Consider the following 16,019-nt stretch of genomic DNA (forward strand, 5'->3'; position numbering starts at 1 on the left):
GAGTGAAAAATGCAGTCCCAGTCATCAAGGTTTGAGTTGTAAGTTTTATCAGGTTATTTGCTCAATCGTTCATTCATCCAAAACTTACTAAGCACTTATTTAATATCTAGCCCTGGGTTGGGCCCTATTAGGGATATAGAGCAAGTAATGATATTAGCCCTGTTCTTATAGAAATGACACACTCCTGGGGGGGCAAGCACCAGTGGCATATAGATATTAGTTTACAGAACAACAGGGGCACAAGCTGCTCTGTGTTTGGATCCATTAACTGCATTAACAGAAGTACATTAGGAGATACAGGGGAGAGGGGACTAGGCTGGAGCACCCAGCGGCAGCTTACTGCAGGAAGAGGGGCATAAGCAGGACCTTACTGGAGGGAATGGTCTTAGTTCCTCTGCTGACTAATTAAGTGGCCTTGGGCAAATCACTTCACTAATCAAGGCCTTGGTTTCATCATCTCAAAAAAGAATTTCAGTATTTGTCCTGCTTAATTTTATAGGGTAAATTTGAGAATCAACTTAAAAAATGGGTAGATGAGTATTTTGAAAAAAGATTTTAAAGCACTGTGTAACTGGGGTAAGAATCCCAGAATGTGATAGCCAGAAGGACTTCCAGAGCTTACTCCCTTATTCTGAGGCTCTCAGAGTCTGCTCTCTCTACCTGTGGGAGCTCTGGGTCCCGTATTCTTTAGTCTCCTTAGAGATCTTGCTTTATCAGTCATTTCTGTTCATTCTTAATAACTGTCACGTTAGTTGTGAGCTTACAGTGTTCTACAGGACAGTGTGAAAAAGTGCCTAGTACCGTGTCTGGCACATAGTTAAGCACTCAAATGGTAACTTATTATTGTAATAATAAATCTCAAAGTCCTTAACATGGCCTACAAACCCCTTAATGGTATGGTCCCTGCTTACCTCTCCAGCCTCATTGTTAACTCTCATGAGCACCGTGCCAAAGTTTTTCTTTTCAGGAGCAAATACCATTTCATCCTTCTTTCTTTGTGTAAGTTATTTTTTCTGTGTGGGAAGCCTTCCTGGATCCCTATTTGATTGCAAAGCCCCTCTTCTTGTGTTTTTCCAGTTCCATACTGTGTTTTTCCAGTTCCATATGCTCTGTGTTATCATAGGAACTACATGCTGCATTAAAATGTTGGTTTTTATGTTTTGCTCTCCCACTAGACTGTAGCGTATACAGGAACTGTTTCTATGTGTCTGGCCCAAAGTAAATGCATACTAAATAGGTGTAGAAAGAAAAAGTGAAGGGAAAATGATTTGCTCAAGGTTACAATTTCAAGTATTACCATCCTCCTCAAAGGCTAGGTGTAATTGGGTCCAGAGTATTAGCAGGGAGGGGATGGGGGAGTCCTGGCCTCCTGGAGTGACCTGTGAGGCTGCAGAGATGGTAAGGAGAGGACCATTTTAGTCCCTGAGGTGGCTTTGGTTTGTATCTTCCCCAGGGAAGTTCCAGATGCAGGTCCTACCCCAGTGTGGCCATGCAGTCCATGAGGACGCTCCAGACAAGGTGAGTCTGGTGCTTGATGAATGTAAAAGGACAACGTGGAATAACTGTGGGTCTCACAGAAGATAGAACCAGCCTCTGAGTCAGCCTGTGTCGCCTGCAGCAGCTGCTGTGGGGCCTACACAGATGGGACTCCACCAGCTCCCCAGACCTCTCCCTGGCAGCTGCTTCTGGTCTTGGCTTTGTGTGTATGGGCTGAGGAGTTACTGGCACCCTGCTATTTCACCCAGGGCTCTATGGTTAAGATCTTAAGCTCTACTTCTCCATTGCCCCCGAAAGCCAGATGGTAGAAGGGATAATCGGGTAGAAACTGCTCCCTAAACCACAGTCACAGTTAGGAATTAATATGTGCTCCTCCTGTAGGAAAAAAGTGCTTTGTAACTCTAAGGGGATAAATAAGCCTTCACATCATTCCTCTTGACTTCTCTGGACCCATCCCTGGCAAATGGTGGGGAGGAGTCTCCCAGCCCTGCCAGGACCCAGGTCCTTTTGATTTCAGGCTCCTCAGAACTGTAGGACCCATGAGTCCACCAGAGAGCCTTACCTTCCAACAGAAGCCCACCAGACCTCCAAGGATGAACACCGTTGCTACCCTTAACATGGCCTGGAACATCTCTCCCTTTTCCAGGTAGCTGAAGCTGTTGCCACTTTCCTGATTCGGCACAGGTTTGCAGAGCCCATCGGTGGATTCCAGTGGTAAGGAAGTACAAAGGTTTAAGGAGCCCAGCAGTGCTCCAACAAAGATATTTGCAAGGTTATAGGTATCTCTGCCTTACCCCTGCCTGGTTTAGGTCACCTTGCCTTTCTTCTTCCTCTTCAACACAGAGCCCAGCATGTGTGTTTCTGCAAAGCCATGGTTGGTTCTTTCCATGTGCTCTGGTTCAGTGAGTTGTTGCCTAGCTGACATTAAATGATGCCTAGTCCCCCACCCTCACTGTGATGCATACTTCTTTTTAAGATGCCCCTTCCTGTGGAGGCTGGGATGGGAATCCGTCCTTTTCCAGGCTCTCAGAGAAGTTCTATATGCCTTCTCCTGCCCTGCTGCCAAGGAAGGTGGGGCAGGTCTTGAGGCTGTGTAGAGATCCGGAGCAGGGATTCCAACCCCAGCACTAGTAACATTTGGGTTGGGTAATCCTTTGTGGTGCGGGCTGTTCTGTGCACTGTAGCATGTTGGAACAACATCCCTGGCCTTTACGTACCAGAAGCCGGTAGCACCCCTGAACACACACAGCTGTGACAGGCAAACATGTTTCTAGATTTTACCAAGTGTCTCAAGAGAGGCAAAGTCATTCCCAGTTGAGAACCACTGGGTCTAGAGGAACAAGGATGCCCCTCATCCTAGGAAGCTCTCCGTGTGATTAGGCAGACATAATAGGTCTCTTTGTTGAGGAGGAGGAGGAAAAGAGGCATGGTGACCCAAACCACACGGTCCCGGCCCCACCTCAGGGAGCTCCCAGTCTTTGCTACAGGAGGCCCCTGATCCTCAGAGAGCCCACAGGCCTAATGAAGAGTCACACCTGCCAGTTGGGAAGTCTCTTATCTGATTTTGATGATGGTCTAGGGGAACTTGTTCCCCACCCTCAGGAAGTTTGAAGAAGAAAAAATGTTGAAGAAAAAGAAAGGGTTTCTGCATTAGGGAGTTCTGAATGCCAGGGCCTAGGAGGTGTGGATGACAGAGCAGGGTAGGCATTGGAAATGAGGACAGGAGTCTGGTACAGTGAGCCACACAAGTGATTCCCTTATGCCAAACCACCCCTCAAGCAGCTGACCATTGATGGATCCCAGGAATCAAAATAAAGACTTAGTTTCGCTTAATAAGCAGCGTTTGGGGCCCCTGGCCCATTTGGAGCTGTGGTCAAATCGGCAGTACCCTGAGAGCAGTCCCTGTGTCTTGCCCTGGATGGGGCTGAGAAGAGGTGGGAGAGATCTACAAAGGCCTTGGTGATCATTAGGGAGGGTTTCCTGGATGAGACAGGGTAAGCAGGGGGAAAGCTAGTGACGGTCACATTGTTTTCCACTCTCTTTCTACTCTTCACAGTGTGTTTCCTGGCTGTTAGTGACCTGCTCTCCTTCCCTCCCTCAACACTGAGCTCTGTTGTAAATACATCGCACCAGAGGCCACTGTGATGCCGCTGTCTCCTCCTCACCATCCTGCCCGACCATGTGACACCGGCTCCCTATAGACGGGCATCCCCAGATGTACAAACCCTTTCGTGTATTCCTGCCGAAAGCATTGTTTTCCAGGGCCTTTGACCAACATTGGTCTCCCCAGTTTAAGGCTCCCCAGCTCCTATCCCTTCCCTGTTCAGGGGTAGCCCCTGCCTGTCCTCCCTGCCTTGCCTAGGGTGAAGCCTCCATCAGAACTGCCACCCTGGGCCCCTATTCCTGGCATTAGGCAATGCACCTGCGTCCATATGTTTCCCCAGGCTCAGGGACCTCCATTCCTTGAGATTGTTCTTGCCATGGTCCTGCCCTACCTCATGGGATGGACCACGTGCGTGATGGTCCTTATTTTTCCCTTTTAAATAAAATACCAGTCAGGTACCTTTTTATCCCCGTCTTACTATTCTAGGCTTGGAAGACCCAGGGGGGCCAGGATCTCATCCTTAGGTACAGGGGTGGGGGGTGGATAGCATCACAAGAAACCAGCCTGAAAATCAGGCCCGGCCAGTCCAAGCACATGGCCTCCCAACTGGGGAGGGCCCACGGTCCCACTCCCACATGTCTGGGCACCTGCCCTGGGCTGAGGCCAGGCTGCTCCAGGGGTCTCTTGAGCCCTCACCTGCCACAGGGCAACCCAGGTTGAATACAGCCCACGCACAAAGCCACAGGCTAAGGCCCATGGAGTTGTTTTTAAGAATCAAATTGAACCATTTTCATAATTGGTCCCTGGAGGTGTGCAGAGTGCCCGCTTGCCTTTTCTAGACCCACAGCTTATCTTAGCCATTTGTGGTTTCCATGTTACTCTTCATAGAATCAGTGCAGCCCAGCATCCTCAATATTTGCCCTCTTCCAGCTGCCTCATCACAGCACTTCAGTCTCCCCCTGCTGCCCAGGCACGCCATTCCCAAGGGCAGGGAGGGGCAGTCTCCTGCAGCCCATCTTTTCTGTGACTGTCTTAGGTGATGCGTAGCCCCCTCCACCTTTCAACCCAACAACTTCCTATTCCTGTCCTGCTGCAGGGTCTGAAGTCTGGGACCTACTTTGTTTCTTTGTTATTTATGATCTTGTTTAAAGAAAATAAATCTCCTAACCTTTATCTATCTGGTCTTTATGGAGTTGTCCTTATTTCTGTTGATCTGGGGGCAGGGAACATTTCACTGGATTTAGTCACCATAGAGCACCAGAAAAACCTCTTTCCTGTAGCCTATCAACATCTTATGCTCTGCCTGCTTCCCAGATCCATAATGCCCAGTGGAATGGACAGAAGCAGCTTCCACTGCAGCCCGGGAGACCATATTCCAGTCCCATCTCTTCCAGTTATTTGCTGTGTTGACTTTGGCCCGGAACAGGACAGTCTATACACCGTCCACATGACCTCAGGCACTCAGGGCTTTAAATCTGCCAACACCCAAACTTTGTCTACAACTTAGATATCTCCTGAACTCTGGATACTTCTAGAGTTACTAGATACCTAGATACTCTAGGTCCATCTACTTCTCCATATCTCCCAGATGTCCAAAAGCCACTCATTGACCATTCCTAAAACCGAACTCACCTTCCCCCTAAAACTTGTTCTTCCACCCACGTTTCCTAACTCAGTAGTGATAGATACCACCATCTCTCCACTTGACCAAACCAGGCAGCCAAAGTGCCCTAGATGGCACCCTCTCTTACATCCATATCCAGTCTACCACCAACCCCTGTCCATTCTCTGTTCTATGATGTCTCCTTTCCTTGCCTCAGCCCCTCCCCTGGTTATCCTCTACATACTGTTGGAGTCCTCTTCCTAGTAGGCTTTGGAGCCAGGCTGCCTAAATTAGAACCTAAGGCCCATCCCTTATTGGCTGTATGAGATAGCTACGTACTCTCTCTCTTTGTGCTACAGTTTCCTCATCAGAAAAATGGAGATCAATAGTATCTACCCCACAGAGTCTTGAGGACTATGCAAGTTAATAAAGGTTAAGTGGCTCTCTCAGTAACTGGCACAGGGTAGGCACTGAATAAATAGTTCCTGTCATGTCAATCCCATATTATATTTAAGACCTTCTTTACTCAGAGTGGTTTGTGGGCCAGTAGCATCAGTATCATCTGGAAGCTTGTTAAAGATTTTGTCCCTACCCCAGACCTATTGAGTCGGTACTGATCTGCATTCCATCAGGCACATTAATCCTGAGAAGTTCTGGTTTAGATGTTCACTAAATATTTCTGAGTAAAGCATGAGCTCCCTAGCAGAGAAGAAAAGTGCCTTGTGTGTGATCTGCATCCTCTCACCAAGCCCTTTGGGGGTTGGGTGGGGAAAGGAGCGGGCCAAGGTCTCTTTGCTGGGCTGTGTGCACTCTGTCTACAGGGGGGCAGCATAGTCAAATGCACGGTTTTCAGGGACACACATCAGACACTTTTTGTTCGCCAGGCAAGTCATAATAGTCATCAAAGTTGATCATCAGCTAATTCACTTTACACATACCTGTTTAATCCTCACGGCAACCCTATGAGGTAAGTGATGTTATGTTCCTTTTACAGGTAGGCATTAGGTCCAAATTTGTATAGCTCAGAAGTGGTGGTGTCAGAATTCAAACCTAGGTTGTTTCCTCTTCACGCTGCCTCTTGGACAATATAGGGGACCCTGGTCAGAGTTCTTTTTGGTGAAGATACCTGGCAAGAGGATGATGACCAGCCTTGATGGATGGAGACTGAATGAAATGTTCATTGAGCTTTTTTTTTTTTTTTTTTTTTTTTTTTTTTGCGGTAACTGGGCCTCTCACTGTTGTGGCGTCTCCCGTTGCGGAGCACAGGCTCCGGGCGCACAGGCTCAGTGGCCATGGCTCACGGGCCTAGCCGCTCCGCGGCATGTGGGATCTTCCCAGACCGGGGCACGAACCCATGTCCCCTGCATCGGCAGGCAGACTCTTAACCACTGCGCCACCAGGGAAGCCCTCATTGAGCTTTGTATTAGATACTGTGCTAGTTACTTACATCTTTATCCTTTGTATCCTTGTGAAGTATGGGCATTATCCCCAGTTTATTTATTATTATTATTTTTAAGTTCACATAAATTATATTTTTAAGTTGAAGTATAGTTGATTTACAGCATTGTGTTAGTTTCAGGTGTACAGTAAAGTAACTTGGTTATACACACATGTATATGTATTCTTTTTCAGATTCTTTTCTATTATAGGTTATTACAAGATATTGAATATAGTTCCCTGTGCTATGCAGTAGGTCCTTGTTGTTTTCTATTTTACATATAGTAGTGTGTATCTGTTAATCCCAAACTCCTAATTTATTCCTCCCCACCCCCACCTTTCCCCTTTGGTAACCATAAATTTGTTTTCTATATCTGTGAGTCTATTTCTGTCTTGTAAATAAGTTCATTTGTATCATTTTCTTTTTTAGATTACACATATAAGTGATATCATATATTTGTCTTTGTCTGTCTGACTTAATGTGATAATATCTAGGTCCATCCATCTTGCTGCAAATGGCATTACTTCATTCCTTTTTTATAGCTAAGTAATATTGCATTGTATATACACACACACACACACACACACACACATATATACATATATACATATATATATATATATATATATATATATATATATATATATATATACCCCACATCTTTATACATTTATCTGCTGATGGACATTTAGGTTGCTTCCATATCTTGGCTATTGTAAATAGTGCTGCAGTGAACATTGGGGTGCATATATCTTTTCGAATTAGAGTTTTTGTCTTTTCCAGATACATGCCCAGGAGTGGATCGCTGGATCATACGGTAACTCCATTTTTAGTTTTTTAAGGAACCTCCATACTGTCTTCCATAGTGGCTGTACCAATTTACATTCCTACCAACAATGTAAGAGGGTTCCTTTTTCCCCACACCCTCTCCAGCATTTATTATTTGTAGACTTTTTGATGATGGCCATTGCGACCGGTGTGAGGTGATACCTCACTGTAGTTTTGATTTGTATTTCTCGAATAGTTAGTGACCTTGAGCATCTTTCCATGTGCCTGTTGGCCATCTGTATGTCTTCTTTGGAGAAATGTCTATTTAGATTTTCTGTCCATTTGTGGATTGGGTTGTGTGTTTTTTTGATATTGAGCTCTATGAGCTGTTTGTATATTTTGAAAATCCCTTGTCGGTTGCATTGTTTGCAAATATTTTCCCCATTCCATAGGTTGTCTTCTCCTTTTGTTTATGGTTTCCTTTGTTGTGCAAAAGCTTTTAAGTTTAATTAGGTCCCATTTTATTTTATTTTTAATAAATTTATTTATTTATTTTTGGCTGCGTTGGGTCTTTGTTGCTGCGCGTGGGCTTTCTATAGTTGCCGTGAGCAGGAGCTACTCTCGTTGAGGTGTGTGGGCTTCTCATTGCGGTGGCTTCTCTTGTTGCGGAGCATGGGCTCTCTGCGCACGGGCTTCAGTAGTTGCGGCACGCAGGCTCAGCAGTTGTGGCTCACAGGCTCTAGAGCGCAGGCTCAGTAGTTGTGGCGCATAGGCTTAGTTGCTCCGCGGCATGTGGCATCTTCCCGGACCAGGGATCAAACCCATGTCCCCTGCATTGGCAGGCGGATTCTTAACCACTGTGCCACCAGGGAAGCCCCATTTTTTTATTTTTGCTTTTATTTCCATTACTCTAGGAGACAGATCCAAAAAAATATTGCTGTAATTTATGTCAAAGAGTGTTCTATGTTTTCCTACAGGAGTTTTATAGTATCTGGTCTTACATTTAGGTCTTTAATCCATTTTGAGTTTATCTTATTAGGTCTTTAATCCATTTTGAGGTGTTAGAGAATGTTCTAATTTCAATCTTTTACATGTAGGTGTCCAGTATTTACCCAATTTAAAGGCAAGGAAAATTTTTTTAAACATCTTTATTGGAGTATAATTGCTTTACAATGGTGTGTTAGTTTCTGCTTTGTAACAAAGTGAATCATTTATACATATACATATATCCCCATATCTCCTTCCTCTAAGGCAAGGAAATTGAATTTCAGAGATGTGAAATGACTTGCCCACAGACATGGCTGGGAGATGGCAGCATCTTTGAGTGGTCCACTATACCCCAGCAGAGAAGGGACCATTCATATGTTCACATAACGTATCTTTAAGGAGCACCTGCTATGTTCTGGATGTAACAACATCCTTGTGAAGCCTACAGATCAGCACTCCATACTCAGGAAGAAAATAAAGGAGACCCTTGGACCCTTTGAGTGAAGGAGTTCTACAAAGCCAGAAGGAACATATTTCGTTTCTGGAACATATTTCGGTCAAACCAGGGGCCGTTCTGTCAGACACACACTTTAAGGAATGTCCAAGGAGAAATGTCCGAACGGAGAAGGTAGGCAAATGGGTAGACACAGATCTAATGTTGAGGGCGGAGAATCTTGAGATTGAGAAGACTCAAAGGCATGAGGAGAGTTGGGCATGACTTGTGGTGTTATCCTCTTCTAAACCTGCAGTTATGAACATTTATTTGCTGATTAAGCAAACCTGAGCAGTTATTCTGTGCCAAGCCTCCAGTGGACTCTGGAGACAGAGATAAATAAATAATGAGACCCTTCAAATGAGCTCATAGTCTAGAGAGACCATTATAGAAACACTGCCCACATTGTATAAAGGGAAAGGGACAGGTAAACCTCTTTGGAAATAGGTCAGGGATGATTTCACAAAGTAGGTAGCATCTGAGTTGAGCTTTGAAGCATCATCACAAAATGGAGGTGGAGAAAGAAGGGAAATACTTTGCAGGAAGAGGGGGCAGCGTACACAAGCCCAGGAGACTTGAAAGTCAGTCTGATACAGCTGGTAGATTAGTACAATTAGTATGGCTGGAGTAAAAGCTGTAACAGGAGAGGCTGCAGGAGGCAGGTCATAAAGGCCTTGAGTGGCAAGATGGGGAGTTGCCAGAAGTTAAGGAAAGTCACTCTGGTATCCATGTAGGTGGACTGGCAGGCACCAGACTAGAGGCAGGGAGAGCAGTAAAGAGGCAGTGGTAGTCTAGGTAAAAGGCAAAGGTATACTTAACTAGACAGTGGCTGCAGGGTGAGATAAGGAGAAAGGCTTGATATTTTAGAGATGGAATGAACAAGACAAACTGATTTGGACAGTGAGGTGCCAAGGACCCTGAAGCTGGATTCAAGGGCCTGCCATCAGAACTGGGGGTGGGGAGTTAAAAGGTCACAACTTTTAACAAGGGGAAAGCAAGAAGAGCACCTACAACAGGAGTAGAGAAAGCAAACAGCAATCATACTCTTTCCTGCAGGGACAGTGTTTTGTTTGTAATCTTCGAGCCAACTCTTCTCCTGCCCCAGCTGGCTGCCCCATCAGCAGCCAGAGTCAACACATTCTCAGTCTGGGTCCTGGGCTTAGAAAGTTATGTAAACTCAAGAGGTTCCGATATTCCTAGAGCTGGCTTCCTCTCGCAGCAGTTTGCTAGAAACCCCAGCCTGTAGCCAGGTGAAACCTTGGAACCTGAGACTCGTCAAGTGGCTGGCCTCTTACAGGTGGATGGAGGGAACAGTTAACTGGGTAGTTAGCTGAGCAATGGGGGGAGAAAGTTTTTTCCTGATGATCAATGATGATACCACAAATCAATGGCTAATCAAATGTAAACATATTAATTGACACAATACAATATGTGCCATTTACAGAGCACATTTACAGCCTTTTGAGACCTCACAACTCTGCGGAGTGGGTAAGGCAGACAGATTAGCAGTGCCACCCTACAGATGAGGAAATGAGAGCTCTGATAAGGAAAGTGATTTGCCCAAGGTCACACAACAGCTCCCCCTTTCTCCCTGCCCCCAGCCCCTGGGAAACTCTATTTTACTTTCTGTCTCTGTGGGTTTGTCTATTCCAGGTACCTCATATAGGTGGAATCATACAATAATTGTTCTTCTGTGTCTGGTTTATTTCACTTAGCATAATGTTTTCAAGATCCATCTGTGTTAAATCATGTATCAAAATTTCATTCCTCTTTGTGGCTGAATAGTATTCCATCGCATGTGCATGCCACATTTTGTTTATCCATTCATCTCTTGTTATACATACTTGGGTTGTTTCCACCGTTTGGCTATTGTGAATAATGCTGCTGTGAGCATGGGTGTATAAATATTTATTTTGAAGTCCCTGCTCTCAGTTCTTTTGGATATATATCTAAGAGAGGTATTACTGGGTTCTATGGTAGTTCCATGTTTAACTTTTTGAGGAACTGACAAACCGTTTTCCACAGCAGCTGCAACATCAGCAATGCATGAGGGTTCCAATTTCTCCACATCCTCTCTAACACTTAGTATTTTTCCTTTTAAAAAAAAAAAAAATTATAGCCATACTAGTAAGTGTGAAGTGGTACTTCATTGTGCTTCTGTAGTTTTTGTATTCCAAGACAGCTAGATGTAGGAGTGAGTGAGTGAGGTGACCCAGGGCAGAGCCCCCATAGAGGGCTCTGGAATTAGTAAAGTGGACTGATGCTGGCTGGTCCAGGCACTGGAGGCTGGCCCTGCCTGTCCCCAGGCCCACAACCCCAAGAGCCAGAGGGACTCAGGGAGCTGATAGAGAGGATGGCTTTTTCTGGCCTCAAGCACCAGAGGACTAACAGGCTCAGTGGCAGCCAGAGAAAGAATTGATTGAGCAGAGGCAGCAGGATAGATTGCCTTGCTCCTCCAGGATGAGCCCACTGACAATTCCTATTTCCTTTTTTGTTGCAAGAGAGTTAAAAATAGAAATTCCAGAACTCTAGAACCTGGAGAGCATTGTGGGAATTTCTAGGCTGATGGCATCCCCTAGGGGACAATGTGTGATTTTTAAAAGAATATTTAATATAATTTTTGATATGGTAAGGGGGAAAAAATCTGTTTTCTGAAACAGATTAAGGAACACAAAGTTAGAGAAAATCTCTCCTGAATGATGTGTCTGAATTTTCAAGACCAAAGAAATTTTTAGATTTATCAGAAGGGTCTGGATTTTTTGAGTTTTCTTATACACTTGTGAGTTAGGGAGATAAGCTCCCACATCTCCATAACACACACACACACACACACACACACACACACACACACACACACACACACACGAACCTCCTTATCATTCAAGGCCTAAATCAAGTGTCACATGAGCCCATCACACCAGAGATGTAGTGATACCCCTTCCGGACATGTAACGTGTTGCGTGTCCCCTTTCCACTAGTATTGTCATTGTGTGGGTTTTCTTCTCTGGGAGCTCTTCAAGGATAGACAGTCAGAGTCATCATCTCCAGCCCCGGCAAAGGGCCAGGCACAGAGGCAACATCAGTAAAGCTTAATTGAATGAATGAGTGACAGCCACACATGAAATCTGTGCCCATGAAAACACCATCAAGGGTTGGTTGATTCCATCTTCTGCCCACTGTGCTCCTGTTCCAAGAAGCGGACAGGCATGGGTCTCTGAGCCCAGAAATCTGCCTTCTAGTCTTGGCTCTGCCACTGACACACTGTTTAACTATGGACAAGTCACTTCACCTTTCTGGGCCAGGGAAAGTAACTGCCGCCCTCTGGTCCCATAAGATGATAAGCAGTTGGACAGGAGGCATGATGGTCATTATTTTAGTTATGCCCCATCTCAAAATGTGGTGAGAGAGACAGTAGTTATCTATGGGGAGCCATCTGATCCATGCCCTTAAATCCTTAACCAAAAAGACACCTCATTCCTTTGAGATTATATTTGATTTCACCATGGGCTATCCACTTAAAATGCAAATATGCCCCTGGCAGGGACAGCAGGACCCTGTCACTCAGACCTTAGGGGGAGCAGGCCTATCAAGCATTTGATGGGAAGGGTCACTTGATGAAGAAAGGGAATAAAGAGGATGGGGCAGAGGGGAAGAAGAGAAAGAGGCAGGCTCTACTTCCTCAGGGGGAGGAAGTTTTGGGGATCCCAACGTGAGGAAGGAGAGGTTAGAAGCAGCTGATGGCGGGAGACCTCCCTAGCTCCAAATCCGGCTCTGCTTCTAGCAGAGGTCTTTTCTTTGAGCCTCCTTTCCTCTCTTGCCAAAAGGGATGATAATCGTTGTGAATAAGATAAGTGAGATAAAATAGCCGGCACAGAGCAGGCATAAATGTTTGTCTCCTCCCCCAGCCCTTAGCTGATTTCCTTGTTTTTCTGAGTATACAGCAGTCTGCAGGCAAATGTCCCTCTGTCCCCACCTCACCCCCTCTCCTTTGGCTTCTCCCAGCTTGAGCAACCAAGGCCCCCGAACAGGGGACTCTTTGAGTGGTTCCATGAAAGGGCAGTTTGTGCTGGCTCCTCTTGGCATTGCTGGATAAGGGCCCCCCAGAATCAACACCCTCTCACTTCCTCCTTCCAGACAGCTCTCCCTGCCCCCTTGTGCGTGAATGGGGGACAGGTGAGGTGGCAGCTGCTCCCCACCCTCTTCAGGCACATTCTCACTCTTTCTGTGTTCCTGGGGTCCCAATGTGGAAGCCCTCTCATCCCACTTCAGCCATAGGGTTCTCCCCTTTCTCCCAACTCCTGTGATCCTTAGGGTGAGCAGCCCACAGCTTTCTATTTGATTATATATAATTCTCTATTCTTATATTTGGGCATGTGCTAATTTTGCTTTAAGGGCAGTGAGCAGACCTCCTCATTTTATTGGAATCTCATGGGGCACCAAGCATGGGGCTGGTCACACAATAGGCGTTCTCTTTACATCTGTGGAATTGAGGTGATTTGTTCGTGTATTCAGTACCTACATCTGACAGGGCTCTTAGCCATTAGGCATTAGAGACACAAAGGATAGATCTTTTCAATGCCCGGGAAAAGGCTGAAGACTCCTTTCAAAAATTGTTGGCTCCAGGGCTTCCCTGGTGGCGCAGTGGTTGAGAGTCCGCCTGCCGATGCAGGGGACACAGGTTCGTGCCCCGGTCCGGGAAGATCCCACATGCCACGGAGCGGCTGGGCCCGTGAGCCATGGCCGCTGAGCCTGCGCATCCGGAGCCTGTGCTCCACAACGGGAGAGGTCACAAAAAAGGCCCGTGTACCACAAAAAAAAAAAAAAAAAAAAAAAAAAAAAAAAAATTATTGTCTCCAAAAGACATAATTGCTAATGGGAGCAAAGCAACCACAGCAAAATAACATGTAATTCAGACAACAGAGGGCTAGTTAAGATCTTTGGAGACAGACATTCTTTTTGATGGCTGAGTAATATTATATTGTATATATATACCACATCTTCTTTATCCATTCATCTGCTGATGGACATTTAGGTTGCTTCCATGTCTTGGCTATTGTAAATAGTGCTGCAGTGAATGTTGGGGTGCATATATCTTTTCAAATTAGAGTTTTCTCTGGATATATGCCCAGGAGTAGGATCACTGGATCATATGGTAACTCTATTTTTAGTTTTTTAAGGAACCTCCATAGTGGCTGCACCAATTTACATTCCTACCAGCAGTGTAAGAGGGTTCCTTTTTCCAGCATTTATTATTTGTAGACTTTTTTATGATGGCCATTCTGACTGGTGTGAGGTGATACCTCATTGTACTTTCGATTTGCATTTTTCTAATAGTTAGCCATGTGGAACATCTTTTCATGTGCCTGTTGGCCATCTGTATGTCTTCTTTGGAGAAATGTCTATTTAGATCTTCTGCCCATTTTTTGATTGGGTTGTTTGGGGTTTTTTTGATACTGAGCTGTATGAGCTATTTGTATATTTTGGAAATTAATCCCTTGTCAGTCTCACCATTTGCAAGTATTTTCTCCCATTCCATAGATTGTCTTTTTGTTTTGTGTGTGGTTTCCTTTGCTATGCAAAAGCTTGTAAGTTTGATTATGTCCCATTTGTTTGTTTTTATTTCTATTGCCTTGGGAAACTGATCTAAGAAAACATTGGTATGATTTATGTCAGAGAATTTTTTTGCCTATGATCTCTTCTAGGAGTTTTATGGTGTCATATCTTATGTTTAAGTCTTTAAGCCATTTTGAGTTTATTTTTGTATATGGTGTTAGGGACTATTCTAATTTCATTCTTTTACATGTAGCTATCCAATTTTCCCAGCACCACTTATTGAAGAGACTGTCTTTTCTCCATTGTATATTCTTGCCTCCTTTGTTGTCGATTAATTGACCATAAGTGAGTGGGTTTATTTCTGGGCTTTCTATGCTTTTCCATCAATCTATACGTCTGTTTTTGTGCCAGTACCATATTGTTTTGATTACTGTAGTTTTGTAGTATAGTCTGAAGTCAGGGAGCCTGATTCCTCGAGCTCCATTTTTCTTTCTCAGTATTGCTTTGGTTATTCAGAGACTTTTGTGTTTCCATACAAATTAAAAATTTTTTGCTCTAATTCTCTGAAAAATGCCATTGGTAATTTGACAGGGATTGTATTGAATCTGTAGATTGCCTTGGGTAGTATTGTCATTTTAACGATATTGATTCTTCCAATCCAAGAACATGGTATATCTTTCCATCTGATTGTGTTGTCTTCAGTTTCTTTAATAAGCATTTTACAGTTATAGGTCTTTTGCCTCCTTACGTAGGTTTATTCCTAGGTGTTTTATTCTTTCTGATGTGATGGTAAATGGGATTATTTCCTTAATTTCTCTTTCTGGTATTTTGTTGTTAGTGTATGGAAATGCAACAGATTTCTGTGTGTTAATTTTCTGCAACTTTACCAAATTCATTGATGAGCTCTAGTAGTTTTCTGTTAGTGTCTTTAGGATTTTCTGTGTAAAACAGTGACAGTTTTACTTCTCTTTTCTTCTTTACTTCTTCTTTTCCAATTTGGATTCCTTTTATTTCTTTTTCTTCTCTGATTGCTGTGGCTAGGACTTCCAAAGCTATGTTAAATAAAAGTGGTGAGAATGGACATCCTTGTCTTGTTCCTGATCTTAGAGGAAATGCTTTCAGCTTTTCACCATTGAGTATGATGTTAGCTGTGGGTTTGTCATATATGGCCTTTATTATGTTGAGGTGTGTTCTTTCTGTGCCCACTTTCTGGAGAGTTTTTACCATAAATGGATGTTGAATTCTATCGAAAGCTCTTTCTGCAGCTATTGAGATGATCATATGGTTTTTATTCTTCAATTTGTTAATGTGGTGTATCACACTGATTGATTTGCGGATATTGAAAAATCCTTGCATCCTGTGATAAAGCCCACTTGATCGTGGTGTGTGATCCTTTTAATGTATTGTTGGAGTTGGGTTTGCTAGCATTTCGTTGAGGATTTTTGCATCGATGTTCATCAGTGATACTGGCCTGTAATTTTCCTTTTTTGTGATATCTTTGGTTGCTTGTTTGTTTTTAGTATCTTTTTATTTATTTATTTTTTAACATCTTTATTGGAGTATAGTTGTTTTATAA

At 44.2% G+C, this 16,019-nt stretch overlaps 2 protein-coding genes across 9 annotated transcripts in view; one reads left to right on the forward strand and one right to left on the reverse strand.

Moving 5' to 3' along the window:
- The window catches only part of PPME1 (protein phosphatase methylesterase 1), a 103,508-nt gene that overhangs the window by 71,724 nt on the left and 15,765 nt on the right, over positions 1–16,019 (forward strand). For 3 of the 5 annotated variants that reach the window (XM_033405704.2, XM_033405701.2, XM_033405702.2), the window contains 2 exons: positions 1,454–1,518; positions 2,144–2,211. In XM_033405704.2, coding sequence (XP_033261595.1) covers positions 1,454–1,518; positions 2,144–2,211 — 133 coding nt within the window. Of the gene's footprint in view, positions 1–1,453; positions 1,519–2,143; positions 2,212–3,553; positions 4,779–7,425; positions 7,963–16,019 lie in introns of those variants that run through there. The other 2 variants (XM_033405703.2, XM_004279785.3) reach the window with 2 other exon arrangements.
- The window catches only part of P4HA3 (prolyl 4-hydroxylase subunit alpha 3), an 86,688-nt gene that overhangs the window by 29,947 nt on the left and 40,722 nt on the right, over positions 1–16,019 (reverse strand). For 2 of the 4 annotated variants that reach the window (XR_007478691.1, XM_049713183.1), the window contains exon 14: positions 8,052–9,140. The exons of the other annotated variants lie outside the window; for them this stretch is intronic. Coding sequence is in view for 1 of the 2 variants with exons in the window: in XM_049713183.1 (XP_049569140.1) it covers positions 9,135–9,140 (6 nt within the window). In the remaining variant the exon portion in view is untranslated. Of the gene's footprint in view, positions 1–8,051; positions 9,141–16,019 lie in introns of those variants that run through there. 4 annotated transcript variants of the gene reach the window in all.

This window comes from Orcinus orca, chromosome 8 (genome assembly GCF_937001465.1).
Source record: "Orcinus orca chromosome 8, mOrcOrc1.1, whole genome shotgun sequence".
NCBI lineage: Eukaryota > Metazoa > Chordata > Mammalia > Artiodactyla > Delphinidae > Orcinus > Orcinus orca.